Source organism: Vombatus ursinus, unplaced genomic scaffold, assembly GCF_900497805.2.
Source record: "Vombatus ursinus unplaced genomic scaffold, bare-nosed wombat genome assembly UNPS02009918.1, whole genome shotgun sequence".
NCBI lineage: Eukaryota > Metazoa > Chordata > Mammalia > Diprotodontia > Vombatidae > Vombatus > Vombatus ursinus.
The window spans coordinates 1,060,159-1,076,006 of NW_020949696.1; the positions used below are offsets into that span (position 1 = coordinate 1,060,159).

General features: G+C 44.0%; 1 protein-coding gene and 1 pseudogene across 4 annotated transcripts in view; both read right to left on the bottom strand.

Moving 5' to 3' along the window:
* Positions 1-15,400, bottom strand: part of IL12RB1 (interleukin 12 receptor subunit beta 1) — a 36,969-nt gene extending 21,569 nt beyond the window's left edge. For 3 of the 4 annotated variants that reach the window (XM_027853298.1, XM_027853299.1, XM_027853297.1), the window contains exons 1-3: positions 15,111-15,400; positions 3,239-3,301; positions 1,879-1,993 (exon numbers count right to left, since the gene is read on the bottom strand). In XM_027853298.1, the coding sequence (XP_027709099.1) occupies positions 1,879-1,993; positions 3,239-3,301; positions 15,111-15,156 (224 nt within the window). In that variant the 5' untranslated portion in view covers positions 15,157-15,400. Of the gene's footprint in view, positions 1-1,878; positions 1,994-3,238; positions 3,302-15,110 lie in introns of those variants that run through there. The other variant, XM_027853300.1, reaches the window with a different exon arrangement.
* On the bottom strand, positions 288-1,454 carry LOC114036655 (annotated as a pseudogene).
* Positions 15,401-15,848: the final 448 nt, after the last annotated feature.

Here is a 15,848-nt window from a genome sequence, read left to right on the forward strand (position 1 = left end):
GCTAGTAAGTGTCAAGTGTTTGGTCTGAGGCCGGATTTGAACTCAGGTCCTCTTGACTTCAGGGCCGGTGCCTTATGCACTGTGCCACCTAACTGCCCCCATGGCAAATGTGGTTTTGAAATGAATTGTAAATTAAGAAAACATGAGGCATAACAACCTTGATTTAGCATATATAAAATATCCCAAATACTTAAATATGAAAAAAATTCATTTTCTAAGATGGGATTTAAGTAAAAAACAAACAAAAATAACCATGAGATTTATCTTTAGACCTGTAGCCTGAAATTTTAGTTGAGGTAACCTCTACAAGACATATATCCACACTTGCCCACAGTGTTGACCTTCTTTTTGGCTTCCTGAGGTCAATAGACTCTGAAGATATATCTCCAGAACCTTTCATTTGATAATCAAAAGTAAGCTTCAGGATGTATCATTCTTGCAGAAAACAGTGCTCTTTGAGGAAGGTATGTATCAAGGTCATCAGTGAAGATGTTGAACAGCTGAAGATTTGGGTCACAGCTATGATTCACAGAATGAGAAACATTTCTGTATGGAGCTGCATCCACTGTGAATTCACCAGATTCATAGTCCAGATCAAAGAGATATGTGATTCCTTTATTATCATAGAGTTGCCTCCATCTCTCAGCTTCTCCATTGTGATAACCTCTCCAACACACTCCATGACAAAACTCATTCTTTTAATTTTCTCAAGGGTTTTCACACCCCAGACACAGCCATTGCTAGTTCTAAAGATGCAAAGGGAAGACGGTGGACCTTTCTGAACAATCCTATAGGGGAAATCAGGCCCACATTTACACTGTGAGTTGCACTCATAGATAGGGCGTGCCAGGTTGGATTTTTATCTGCCTTTTTTTCCCCCCAATTATAAGCCAAATGAACTCCAGCTTCTGCAGGGCAGTACTTCTCAAAGAAGCAATCTATGCACATACAACCAACTATGGCTTCATTTCTTAAATTGATCACAGGAGCAGGTTTGTATTCATTAATGTAGTAAAAGTCTAAAGGTGGACCTTCCAGATCAACAAAGACCATTCCTTTTTTCTGTTAAGTTCTTCTTGCCATCTCTGCAGAACTGCCTTTTGTTTAACCTTCTTTACAACACCCTCAGCAGCAGCAGGCTTCAAACTTTTGATATAATTTTTCAGCATTACTGCTTTGCCTTGCTTTAACTGAGACAAATAATCATGCTGGTCATTATAAAACTGTTCAAGAAGCAATGGGCATTTGAGATTTCTTGAAGGTTCCCAAGTATTTGTAGTTTCTGGCCATCCTTTCTGTTTTACAAGGTAATATTCCATATCCTTTTCTATCTTGTTTTCACACAAGTGTTCCACCTCATAATTATTTAGATTCCTTTTGGTGATTCCAATCAATTTACATGTGAGCTTTTCCTTTCTACATAATTCCTGAAGAGTCTCAAGTGAAGCTAGGCAAGGCACAAGAGCACTCTTTGTGCTCTGGCCGTGGCCCCTGCCATCTTGTGGAACTTTCATTCAAAGTCAAAAATAAATATCTTGAACTATTTCAATAAAATTGGTTTCCTTTGTAATCCTATGTATTCGAGAACATTGTTCTAGTTGGGCATGGTGGTACACACCCGTAATGCCAAATGTAGAGGATTGCTTGAGCTTAGGAGTTCTGAGCTTCAGTAGGGCTGAGCTGATTGACTGCCCACACTAAGTTCTGAACCAATATGGTGAGTTCTCAAGAATGAAGGGGTAGAGAGAAGAGCAGAGAGACTAATTGACCCAAATAAAAAATGAAGCAGTCCAAAGATTGTGCCCATCTACTGGGGGGTCCAGGTAACCATTTTGTTCTCTTTGCTATTGGGATGAACCTCCTGAGCATTCTACTTACCAGCATCGAAGGAAGTGGGTGACATGGGTGGGGTCACCATCATATTGCCAAGAACACTTGAAACCTTTTGGGAAGATCCTGTAACAAAGCAGATCCCTTGGACCTTCTGCTAAGCCTGAAAAAGACCATAAGAAACCTATGTCCATAGACTATTGGGTAGGTAAGACCTTAAAACAAAGAAATAGGTCAGTCAGATCTGCCAACTGACCAATTTGCCATTCCCCAATCTAACCACGCCATTTCCAGCCTCCCTATAATGCACTTTCTCCTCACCTTGGAAGGAAGCAAATAAGCATTTAAGGAAGTGTTGACTATTTGCTAAGTACTATGCTAAACACATTTATAAATATTATTTTGTTTGGTAATATACTAACAATAGTTGGGGAGATAGGTACTGTTATTATTCCCATTTTACAGTTGAAGAAATTGAGGTAGGCTAAGATTACACGACTTACCCAGGGTCACACAGCTAGGAAGTGTCTGAGGCTATATGTGAACTCAGATCTTCCTGCTCCTGACCCAGCACTTTTACCCACCATAGCACTTAGCTGCCCCTTGGAATTCTTAGATTCCTTCCTTCAAAGCTCGGTTCACTGCTGCCTCCTTCTCAAAGCCTTTCCAGATTCCCCTGGTTGCATCTTCTCTCTCCAGATAACGTGAGGGGCTAGCTTCTTGACACAGAATTTGGGAATAACCTAAGAATTTGCATACTGAGCACCCTCTGTTGACCAGAGAGGATAATGCAGGCTTTCAGGAGTCTACAGAGAACTGAGGTGACTCAATGGGTGGTTCAAACATGTGCCACCTGGCAAGCAACTCGGGTATTATACTTCATCAATGGATAATTAATACAGTGTCCAGCTGTCATCTGGTATGCTTAGGGAAAGCAGAACATGAATTGATTTGGACTGCTGCATAGTGCCCCAAGCACAGGGATGTGCTAGAGTTAGCTTGAATTGGCTCTCAAGAGTCGATTGTTAAATTTGAGAAGTGAGTATCTACCCCTTGGAAACCATTAGATGTTACAAATCAGGGCTTGATTTATTATTTTGTTGATTGTCTAAACTTAAGAAAACAATGGAGAAATTTTAATAATGCAGATTGGTATGTCCTGTATAGACCACCTCCACCCTCTACCCTAGAGAACTGATTGTTAAACATTTAGCAGCAAGCACATTCTTACCTAGCATCACATGTAGGCTACCAGGTGTCACCCTAATACCTGAGTTGCATCTGTCACAGGAATATTATGAGGAGCATAGGAGATGATACATTTAAAGTGCTTTGTAAACATGAAGGTACAGTAGAAATGTGAAGTTTTCTTATAAGATTGTGGACTCCATTCCATCCCCGCTCATACCTGAACCTCTTTCCCAGAAGGGCAGCTCCTCGAAACAGCACTCTCCATTTTTGCAAGTCCCCCCTGTATTGGAAGAGATAAGAGTTAAGAGTCATTTAGTGGCAGGGAAGGGATCCAGAGTCATTAAATTGGAGATTTGGGGCTCCCTGCTAGAGAGAGAGAGAGATCAGGAGAGTTATAAAGAATTGTACCTGCTACCTCTACAAAAGAATTCCCTGCTGAGCTCCCAGATGGCTCATAGATGATTCTTTGTCACCGACACCCCAAGCCCCACCGTCTAGGGATTGGGATCTCCATGCTGCCACCACAGATACCTGAGGTCCCAGAACCCGACCTCTTTTCCTTAATTAATAGCTGATGTTTATATGGGCTCTTTCACATTTCCAACACACTTTATATACATTACTTCATTTGAACATCACCACAATCCTGGGAGGTAGGTACTTTGTATTATGCTTCCCATTTTTCAGATGAGGAAACTGAGGCTAGAAGCAGTGAAGTGAGCAAAGTAGTATAGAGGATAGGGCACTGGCATAGGAAGATGTGGGTTCAGATTAAATTCAAATTCAAATGCTGGCTATTCTAACCCTGCCTCAGACATTAACAGCTGCATGACCTTGGATAAGTCACTACAGCTCTCTCTGTGCTTCAGTTTCCTCATCTGTAAAACAAGGGGATTGAACTAAAGTGTTTCTGAGGTCCCCTCCAGCTCAAAATCTATGAGTCTATGAGCTGCTAATGGTCCTACAGTAAGTAAGTGTCCAAAAAGGGATTCAAACACTGGTCTTTCTTGACTCCATGTTCAATACTTTTCAAAATACCTTTAGAGAAAGGCAACAGGGGGAAAATTCTTTTTCTTTTTGGTGAGGCAATTGGGGTTAAGTGACTTACCCAGAGTCACACAGCTAGTAAGTATCAAGTGACTGAGGCCAGATTTGAACTCAGGTCTTCCTGATTCCAAGGCTGGTGCTCTATCCACTGCACCACCTAGTTGCCCCAGAGAAAATTCTTGACCAGCAAACTTACATAGGACCATTGGTCCAGAGCTGGAAGGGACCTCAGAGGACATCTGGTCCAGGGATAGGGAACCTGCAGCCTAGAGGGCCACATGTGGCCGCAGGTTCCCCACCCTGATCTAGTCCAACCTCTTCATTTTACAGAAAAGGAAACAGATCCAGGGAACTTAAATAACTGATCCAAGGTCACACAGACATTAGGTGTCATAGCCAGACCTAGACTGCAAAAGATTATTTTGGTAGCGATTTGAAAGACGATTTGGAAAAGAGAGAGACTGGATACCGGGGAAGCCAATTAGATCAGAGCCTTAGACTAGGAGTCAGGAGAACTGGCTCTTCCACATATTAGCTGTGTGAATGGGTACAAAGATACTTCTCTCTGGGCCTTGGTTTTCTCATCTATAAAATGGGTATGATAATCCACATACTACCTACCTTACAGGGCCATGAGACCTCTCATGAGTTCCTACACATATAAAGAGCAATAGAAATTCCAGCTAGAATTATCATTAGTGTTGTGAACACACCTTGAGAGCTAATTGGGCATCGAATCCTTCCGAAGATACTCTTTTCCCCCAAAACAACAAAATTGGGAGAAGGGATGCTCTTTGTGAAAACTCCATCAGTCTCTTCTCTAGGCTTTGTGATTCTTTGCTCTCTGTCCCTATTTTTTTTTTTAATCCAGTCCAGCATCACTAGCCACCTGCCTGTCACACATCTTAAAGGCAGGACTCATTTTCTCCTCTTCCATATTCGCCAACCCCGACAGACAGACAGACAGACAGACACTGCTCATGCACGCGCACACACACATACACACACATGCACATGCATACACATACACACACACACACACACACACACATACACTTCTTTTTTCCATACTGCCCTACTTTTATTGAGGGCTCCACTATCCTTGCCATCACCCAAGGTCACAATCATCGTCTCCCTTGCCCCACTCATCCAGCCATCTACACCAATGACATCTCTCCCATCCATACTTTTCTCTCTGCTCACCTCCCTCCCCCCACCAGTTTAGGATCTCTCATCACCTCTGAAGTGGACTATTCCTAACTCATCTTCTTCTATCTAGCCTCTCCCTCTTCCCACCCATCCCCCACAGCGCTGCCAAAATCATCTTCCCAAAACACAGGTCTGACCAGAGCCTGTGATGATATTGGCTGTTATTTAACCTCCTTGGGTCTCACTTTCCTTATCTGTAAAAACAAGAGCATCCCGCGAGGTGGCTTCTGAAGACCCTTCCAGTATAGATCTACAGTCATTGGGCTACTCAGGAATTGTCTGTGGCTCCCTATTGCCACAAACACCTCAGCCTGGCATTACAACCCCTCCACAGTCTGGCACCAGCCTTCACTCTTATCTCATAATCCTCTCTGCTATGCACACTAGGTCCCAGCCAAAGGACGTATTTAGTGGGCCACTTCTCCTCTTGATCCTTTGTTCAAGCTGTCTATCTGTAATGCCTGCATTATACTTCCTCCTTACCTCTGTCCCTGAAAACATTTAGCTTCCTTTGAGAGGCAGCTTGGGTGGGACCTCCTGCCCAAAACTTTTCCTGTTCCCCTTGGGTGGGGGTGGTCTCTCCCTCCTCAAATTATCTTGCATTTACTCTTCCTCTTCCTCATTGCACACCCCAAATGGAACTCGAGTTCTTGAAACAAAATGTCGTTTGGCTTTTGTCTTCCCTCCCCAGCACCTGGAAGGGCATGCACTTGATAGATGTTTTTTGGTTTTTATTTTTTTTGCTTTTTGGTAAGGCAATTGGGGTTAAGTGACTTGCCTAGGGTCACACAGTAGGAAGTGTCAAGTGTCTGAGGCCAAATTTGTATTCAGGCCCTTCTGACTCCAAGGCTGGAGTTCTATCCACTGTGCCACCTACCTGCCCCTTGATAGATGTTTAATAATGCTTGGGCAGATTATTATGGTCGCCATAACTGAGCTATTCTGGGTTCGAGCAAAAATCTTTATTTCCAAAGGAAATATGTATCATTTCAGAAATAATCAGTGATAGACCTTCAAGGGCTCCACATGGCCGTTGAAAAGGATAAAATCCTTGGCATGGCATTCAAGGCTCTCCATTCTCCCACCTCCACCCTACTTTGTCAGCTTTAAGAGCTGTTTGATTTAGTGAAAACAAAAAAATCTGAACTTGAGGTCAGGATGAGTTGGGATTGACTCCATCTCTGACACTTACTAGCTTTGTGACTTCAGCCTCAGTTTTCCTAATCTGTAGAGTGTGGATGATGTCAGTGAGCTCACTGGGTCATCAAGGTGTATTAAATGAGATGATACTCATATGGGAAATGCTTTGCAAGCCTTGAGATGCTATAAATATAATAGCTCTTCTTGTTGTTATTATTATTGTTATTTTATTATTACCTTGTGACCTTATGTAGTGTGAATGAGAGAAAACTTTGGAGGGGAGAGGGTGGCATAACCACTGCTTTTAAGTTTTTAAGGGTTGTCATGTGGAAGAAAGGTGAGACCTGTTCTGTTTGGCTCCAGAGGGTAGAATTAGAGTGGGAATTGCAAAGAGGTAGCTTTTGGTTCATTACGGGAAGGAAAAAAAAACAATGAGAGGGGCTCAAAAATGCACTAAGATGTCTCCAAGAATGGACCTATTCCAGTAGAGGTTGAGAACATTGTTTTTATTTTATTTTATGTTGGGGGGCATTGTTGAAGAGATTCTTTTTTGGGGGGGAGTGGGAGGCAATCAGGGTTAAATGATTTGCCCAGGGTCACTCAGCTAGTAAGTATCTGAGGCCAGGTTTGAACTTGAGTCCCTCTGACTGCAGGGCTGGTGCTCTATTGGTTTTGCCACCTAGCTTTCCCTGAAGGGAATCTTAGTCATCTAGGGATCAGACTGGATTCTGTCCAAGTTTAGCTCCCTTCCAACTTTGAGATTCCGGTACACTCGATGGTCCCCCATGGGACAGAGAAAGCTGACTGTTCCCTGTAAATGCAGAGGTTAGAATGGCTAGCTGTGTGACCTCGGGAAAATAGCTTAGCTTCTCTGAACTTCAATTCGCTCAACTGTAAAATAAGGTTAATAACAGCACCCCTGCTACCTACCATAACGGAGCTGGAGGGAATCCTGAGACCATGCCAACTGGGTCCACTACAAATTTATGCAACACTCAACTTCAGCTGGGTCATCACTGCAGTAAAGCAATCCTTTTCCACCTGCCTAATTGATCCATCACCCACTGGACATTGAAGTTCTTCAAACCCTTTCAACCCTTCTGAGTCCTCCCAAGGCCCTTTCTCCCAGCTGAGGACCTTGTCTCATACTTTACCCAAAAAATCGAGGTCATTTGCTGAGAGCTCCCTCCTCTCCCCTCCTCCTGATCTCACCTCCCTCAGATGCCTTCTGCTGCTATCTCTTCCTTCACCCTTTTCTCACATGAAAAGATAGCCCTTCTCCTTGCCAAAGGCAAAGCCCTCTACTTACACAAGCAATCTCATTCTATCCCATCTTCTCCAGCAGACTGCCGCCTCTGTCATCCCCACTCTATCACTAATCTTCAGCCTTTCCTTATTCACTGGCTCCTTCTCTATTGCCTATGTGTTTCCCCCGAGCTCAAAAAACCCTCATTTGATCTGTCTATCCCCGTTAGCTCTCGTCCCATATCTCATCTCCCTTTTGTGGCTAAATGAGACAACCAGCCACAATCCACTTCCTTTCCTTTCAGTCTCTTCTAAAGTCAGCAGTCTGACATCCCACCTCCTGATTCAGCTCAAACTGTTCTTTCCAAAGTTACAAACAATCTCTTAATGGCCAAATCGAATGGCCTTTTCTCAGTCCTCATCCCTCTTGACTTCTCTGCGGCTAGTTTTTTGATACTCATGCCTCTCTAGGCTGTCCTGGTTCTCTTCCTGTCTGACCCCTCCTTCTAAGTCTCCTTTGCTGGATCTTCGTCCAGGCTGTGTCCATTAACCATGGGTGTACCCCATGGATGGAATATTTTTCCATCCATATGTCTCCTTGTTCTCCTATATCAAGAGGCATTCATTATAGATACATCAGAGTAGGAGTTGAGAGGGCACAATAAACACCCAGGCTCCTGACACTCACTAGCTACGTGACCAATTTCCTCAATATAAAACAAGAGAGTCAGACTGAGTTCTAGGTCGCAAAGTCCTTCCCATCTCAGTCTACGAATCTATTATTGTATGGTCGATCCAAACTGAACAACTCACCACTGCTCTCAAACATTCTGGCAATTTCACCCTCTCTGGCCCTTTGCCCACGTAGTTCCCTCTGCCTGGAATACCTTCCCCCCATTCTCATCTTTGCCTGTTGACACCCTCCTCTTTCTTCCAAAGTTCTATCCTGGTTCCTCCTCTCTACTTCCCCCAGTGATCTCCTCAGCTCCCAAGGCTTCAATGCTCATCTTTATGCTGATGATTCCCAGATCTACTTGTGCAGCCCTAACCACCAGTCTCACATCTCCAATTGCCCATCTTAAACTCAACACGTCCAAAACTGAACTCCGTAAGTGCTGAGGGCACCACTGTCCTCCCAGTCATCCAGCCTTCCAGCTTTGCTTTTTGTCATCCTTGGCACTCTGTCTCACCCAATATATCAAATCAGTTACCAAGTCTTGTCGTTTCTACCTGGACAACATCTTTGCTGCTTGGTCTGCCCACCCCAAGCCTCCCCTCCATGCAGCTGCTGATGTCATCTTCCTAAAGCACAAGAATCATGTCATACCACCACCACCATCCCTGCCCTCGGCAAGTTCCAGAGGTTGCCTATCACCTCCAGGATCAAATAGAGACTCTGGTTTGGCTTTTGTTTTTTTGTTTTGTTTTGTTTTGTTTTAGGCAGTTGGGGTTAAGTGACTTGCCCAGAGTCACACAGCTAGTGAGTTTTAGGTGTCTGAGGCTGGATTTGAACTCAGGTCCTCCTGACTCCAAGGCGGGTGCTCTATCCACTGTGCCACCTAGCTGTCCCTCCAGTTTGGTTTTTAAAGCCCTTTCTATCTTGGTGCCCTTCCAGTCTTTGCTCTATTCCATTCACTGCAAAATTCTTGGTGTTCATCAGACGGGACATTCCAGCTCCTGACGCCAGGCATCTCTGGCTGACTCTGTGATTACGATGATGTCCCTCCTCATCTCTTTCTCCTTCCTTCCCCCATTTACTTCAAGACTTAGTTCAAATAGCACATTCTGCAAGATGCTTTTGCCGGTCCTGATAATGCTAGTGTCTCTTCTCTGAGATCTTTGTTGTCGCTGTCGTTTCAGTCATGTCCAAATCTTTGTGACCCCAATTTGGGGTTTTCCTGGCAGAGATACTGGAATGGTTTACCATTTCCTTCTCCAGCTCATTTTACCAATGAGGAAACTGAGGCAGACAGGGTGAAGTTGACGTGGCCGCTGCAGTGATGAGCATGAGACCAGCTCAATGCTCTGTAACCCCGAGACGCATGGATGAGGCGGGAGACAGCAAGGTGGCAGAAGCTCCGTTTATTGAGTGAAGTTAGCTGTCTTTTATGGCCCTAGTGATGCATGTTCAAAGCGTGATCCCCCTGTGATAGCCAATCATCAGGTCTGCTGGAACTTGTGTCAGGACTCAACTCCCAGTGAGAGGAGAGCCGAACCAACCGTGGGAGCTGCATGTCAGCAAAGGAGAGGTCCTGGGAGACTTCCTTATTTTTGCCATGCAACTATGTTGTGACCCTCAGCTTCTACTGATAGAAGCTAGAACTCCCATGGGAAAGTTCCCTCAACAGAGTTCTCATGAGACTGTGAGACATTCACCCTAACAGAAGTGACTTGCCCAGGGTCACATAGCTAGTAAGTGTCTAAGGCTGAATTTGAACTCAGGGAGATGAGTCTTCCTGACTTCAGGCTCAGCATTCTATCTACTGCACTGCCCAGCTGCCCTCTCTCTGAGATTACCTCCTGTTTATTCAATGCCCTCTACTCTGGAATTCATAACCATTTGCATTTATCTCATACATATATATCTTTTTGTATGCTGCCTCCTTCATGAGAATGTGAGTTCCTTACAGACTAGGATCATTCTTTCCCTTTCCTTGTATCCCAGTGCTTAGCACAATGCCTGGAACCTACTAGGTGCTTAATAAATGCTTGTTAACCAACTGACTGACTGACCTGACAAGGCAGTTGTGAGAAAAGTGCTTTGAAAACCTTTAGCTCGATGAACATGCATTAAGCACCTACTGTGTGCAGAGCACTGTGCTAAGTCCTGATGTCAAGCTTAGACAAGACACAGATTTCTGAAAGAAGTAATGCCTGAAAGATAATGGAGTAAAAGCAGTGACTTGCTTGAGCTCTCCCCCAAACCCCTTCAAATACTTGTTAAAAATGGCTCTAAACAAATTCTAGAATAGCAGAACCCACAAAAAGACAGAGTGAAACAAATTTCCAACCCAAGACAACCTGAATGGTTGATCGGGAAGGTATATCATGCCGAGCTGGGAGAGGAACACAGTTCTGGGTGGTCGTGGGGCAAGGAGGAGCACTGGTGAGATGGAACTTGGAGTGGTGGTGGAGAGGGAATCCTCTTCAGAGTTCCAAGGCAGAAAAGAATGCTTGTGATCACTCACAGACCAGAGTACAGGCCAGGAAAGGAGTAAACACCTCATCCTTAATCATACCACTTTGGAAGAACTGAAAATTTACAAATCTCTAGAGTATCTCTGAAAACAGCTGCACAAACCCCCCAAAGCTTGAGACAGTACATTTTCCACACTGAAAGCAGACCCCTACCTTAACAAAGAGTTTAAAACTCAAGTAATTGGCTGGGAGCATGAGCAAACAATGCAAAAAAAAAAAAAGTCAGACCATAGAATCTTTCTTTGGTGACAAAGAAGATCAAAACATACAACCAGAAGAAGACAACAAAGTCAAAGCTCCTACATCCAAAGCCTCCAAGGAAAATATGAATCTGTCCCAGGCCATGGAAGAACTCAAAAAGGGTTTTGAGAAGCAAGTAAAAGAAGTAGAGGAAAAATTTGGAAGAGAAATGAGAGTGATGCAAGAAAATCATGAAGAACTAGTCAACAGCTTGCTAAAGGAGACCCAAAAAAATACTGAAGAAAATAACACCTTAAAAAATAGCCTAACCCAAATGGCAAAAGAGATCCAAAGAGCAAATGAGGAGAAGAATGCCTTAAAAAGCAGAATTGGCCAAATGGAAAAGGAAGTCCAAAAGCTCACTGAAGAAAATGCTTCCTTAAAAATTAGAATGGAGCAATCGGGAGCTAGTGACTTTATGAGAAATCAAGACATTGTAAAACAAAACCAAAAGAATGAAAAAATAGAAGACAATGTAAAATATCTCATTGGAAAAAAACTGACCTGGAAAATAGATCCAGGAGAGATAATTTAAAAATTATTGGACTATTTGAAAACCATGATCAAAAAAAGAGCCTAGACATCATCTTTTAAGAAATTATCAAGGAAAACTGCCCTGATATTCTAAAAACAGAGGGTAAAATAGAAATGGAAAGAATATACCAATCACTTCCTGAAAGAGGTCCCTAAAGGAAAACTCCTAGGAATATTGTAGCCAAATTCCAGAGTTCCCAGGTCAAGGAGAAAATATTGCAAGCAGCCAGAAAGAAACAATTCAAGTGTTGTGGAAACACAATCAGGATAACACAAGAGTTAGCAGCTTCTACATTAAGGAACCAGAGGGCTTGGAATATGATATTCTGGAGGGCAAAGGAGATAGGATTACAATCAAGAATCACCTACCCAGCAAAACTGAGTATAATCCTTCAGGGAAAAAATGGACATTCAGTGAAATAGAGGACTTTCAAGCAATCTTGATGAAAAGATCAGAGCTGAATAGAAAATTTGACTTTCAAATACAACACTCAAGAGAAGCATGAAGAGGTAAACAGGAAAGAGAAATCATAAGGGACTTTTTAAGGTTGAACTGTTTACATTCCTACATGGAAAGATGATATTTGTAACTCATGAGACCTTTGTCAGTATTAGGGTAGTTGGAGAGAAAAAATTATATGGTTAGATAAGTAGAGGGCACAGGGTGAGCTGAAGATGAATGGGTCATATCTGGAGAATAAAATTAAGGGGTGAGAAAGGATTATACTGGGAGAAGGAGAAAGGGAGAGGTAGAATGGGGTAAATTATCTCACATAAAACAGACAAGAAAAGGCTTTTACAGTGGAGGGGAAGTGGGGGAAGGTGAGAGAGAATGAGTGAATCCTATTCTCATAGCATTTGGCTTAAGGAGGGAATAACATACACACTCAATGGGGTATGGAAAGCTATCTCACCCTACAGGAAAATAGGGGGGAAGGGGATAAGAGAGTGAGGGGATGATAGAAGGGAGGGCAGATTGGGGAAGGGAGTAATCAGAAGCAAACACTTCTGAGGAGGGACAGGGTCAAAAGAGAGAATAGAGTAAACAGGGGGCGGGATAGGATGAAGGGAAATATAGTTAGTTTTCCACAACATGACTACTATGGAAGTGTTTTGCATGACTACACATGTATAACCTATATTGAGTTGCTTGCCTTCTCAATGACAGTGGGTGGGGAGGGAGGAAGGGAGAAAATTTGGAACCCAAAGTTTTAAAAACAAATGTTAAAAATTGTTTTCACATGCAACTGGGAAATAAGATATACAGGCAATGGGGTATAGAAATCTATCCTGCCCTACAGGAAAATAGAAGGGGAAGAGATAAGAGAGGAGAGGGGAGATAAAAGGGAGGAAAGATAAGGGGAAGGGGTATTCAGAATGCACGCTGTCTTGGGGTGGGATGAGATGGGGAGAAAATTTGGAATTCAAAATCTTGTGGAAGTGAATGTTGAAAACTAAAATAAATAAATTAATTTTAAAAAAGGAGAAGTAACACCTGAGCCATACTTTGAAGGAAGCATGGTTTTCTATAAGGCAGAGGTGAGGAGGGAGTGCATTCCAGATATGGGAGACCAGCTGTGCAAAGGTGTGAAGGTGGGTGATAGAATTTGTATAAGTGGAATAGCCAGTGGACAAGTTTGCCTGGAACCTCAAGAGGGGTAAAATAAGGCTGGAAAGGGAGGTGGGGGCCACATTGCAAAGGATTTAAAATGTCAGGCTGTTATGGGAAGTGCCTTTCCCAACTCTGGCTGATTGGTTCCCAAGCTCATTAGAATAGCTAATTGAACTCTGATCCCTGACCGTTCCCCCAAGGGGTCTCCTCGATTCTTTCATTTGTCCATAAGGTCAAGCATCCTGAGCCCCCGTGCTTCTCTGGGCACTTGCAGCACACCCTGAGAGCCCACACATCCTGTTTCCTGTTTGCAACTGACTTTCCTTGACATCCTATAAGAGCCCCCTCCCCCAGTGTCTCCACAGAGCACCAGGGCCCTAAGACATGGGTGGAGGCTGAGTAAAGTGTGACAGGAAACCTCCTTCCTAAGCCAGCCTCTTCCTGGTCCATCCTTCTGCCTTCTTCCTAAGAATCACTGAGGAATCAATCTATGCCCCACATGTCTGCTCACCCCTGGGAAGAGCAATCCCAAAGGATGCCTCAGAAAACAACTGCTCTACCTCCTCCTTTTCTTTGTAGAGGTGGGCATACAATGTTGCAGAGTATTACACTCAATTGACCCCCTATTTTACAGAAGAGGAAAATGAGACCTATAGAAGTTAAGTGATTTACCCAGGGTCACACAGCTAGTATCTAAAACAGGATTTTAATCCAGGTCTTTTGGACTCTAAGACCAGTACCCTATCTACTACCATACCATCTGCTTCTAGAAGAGCAAATCTGTCAGGAATGGGACATGGAATCTGAGGCACTGGGAGGGGGAATGACTTACCCAAAGTCTCCTAGTTAGTAAGTGAAAGAGTCTGGATTTGAACCTAAGGCTTCTAAGTCCAAGTCAAATGCTATCGTCACTGGAGATCATCTCCTCCATTCTGGAATCTACCTGTCCCAAAGGCTCAAATATGCCCTTCAGAAGAACCTTTTTTCTGGATAGGGCAAGACTGAAAAATCTTAGTCCTTTTTCCCTTTTATTTTTATAGACTCCACAGAAACCCTATCCTTAGACCTAGAATTGATTAGGTCACTGCTTGCTTTATATTTGCTATACCACTGAGAAATCCCAATCCCAGCAATAGCCCACCCAGAAATCTGAGCTCTGCCACTGATTCACCACATAACCATGGACCAAGCCTCAGTTTCCCCATCTGTAAGATAAAAAAGTTGGACTCTATGGTCTCAAAGGTCCCTTCCCACTCTCAAAATATCTCTCCAGATGTGGATTTAAATGAGCAAAGTCATTTCCCAAGCTACAGTGAAGTTCAGATTCTCAGTCCTGGCATGCATAGTGCTCCACAGACTGCCCCCAGATTGTCTTTCCATCCATACATCTCCCCGTTCTCCTATATCAAGAGGCATTATAGGATACATCAGAGGAGGAGTTGAGAGGGCACAATAAATACCCACGCGCCAGACACCAGCTGTGTGACCAATTTCCTCAACATAAAATGAGGGGGTTAGACTAAGCTCTGTATCCCAAAGTCCTTCCCTTTTCAGTCTATGAATCTATTGTATGCTGGAGCCAAATTGGAAATCTCACCATTGCTCTCATACATGCTGGCAATTTCCCCCTCTCAGGTCCTTTGCTCATGCAGTTCCCTCTGCCTGGGATACCTTCTCACCATTCTTACCTTTGCCTGCTGACACCCTCCCTTTTCTTCCAAGCCCACCTCCTCTGAGATGTTTTCTGGGATGTCCCCCACCCACCCAAGCTTTTGGGAGGGGAAGCATCCTATCCTTTGTCTTTTCAGAAGCAGGAAAAGTTATACAGGTATAACAACTACTATCTCTCCTCAGCTGAACTCACCCCTCCGAGCCAAGCCAGCAAGAATCAGAAGAAGCAACCAAGGCATCCTATCCCTGTGGGGTCCGAAAGCAGAGGCTGGTGTCGGTCTGTGCAGGTGGGGCCTCCGAGGTCTGCTTCACACAGGGTCTTGTCTCAGGCCAGCCGGGGAGGGACCCACAGGCTCACCGACAGCAGCCCTGAAGGTCAGCTGTACTTCTGGAGAGGTGAACGGGGAACTGGTGGGGCCCACCCCAAATGCATGTTGAAACTGTACATGAGAGAGACCAAGCTAGGAAAGGCAACATCAAACATCACTCCCTCTTTTAGTCAAAGTAAAACTGAAAGAAAGTGTGTCAAGGCAGCAGGCGAGAGGGGCCCACGTTACCCTCCAGTCATGGGCAAAGCCACAGGGCCACCACATGGTGAGTGATTTGGAGCACGGAGGGCCAGGGGATTGACAGCAGGCGTACTGGCCACTGAGTCACCAGCCTGCTGAAGTCACTGAGGGTGAGGCCTGCCAAGAAACTGGAGATCTCCAAGGACAGAAACAAGCATTGGTTAAACACCTACTATGTGCCAGGTATTTGCTAAGGCACTTTACAAATATCTCATTTCAGCTTCATCACAACCCTGGGAGATAGGTGCTATTATGATCCCTAATTTTACAGTTGAGGAAACTAAGGCAAACATAGATGAAGTGACTTGTCCAGGGTCATACAGCTAGTAAGTGTCTGAGGCAGGATTTGAACTCAGGCTTTC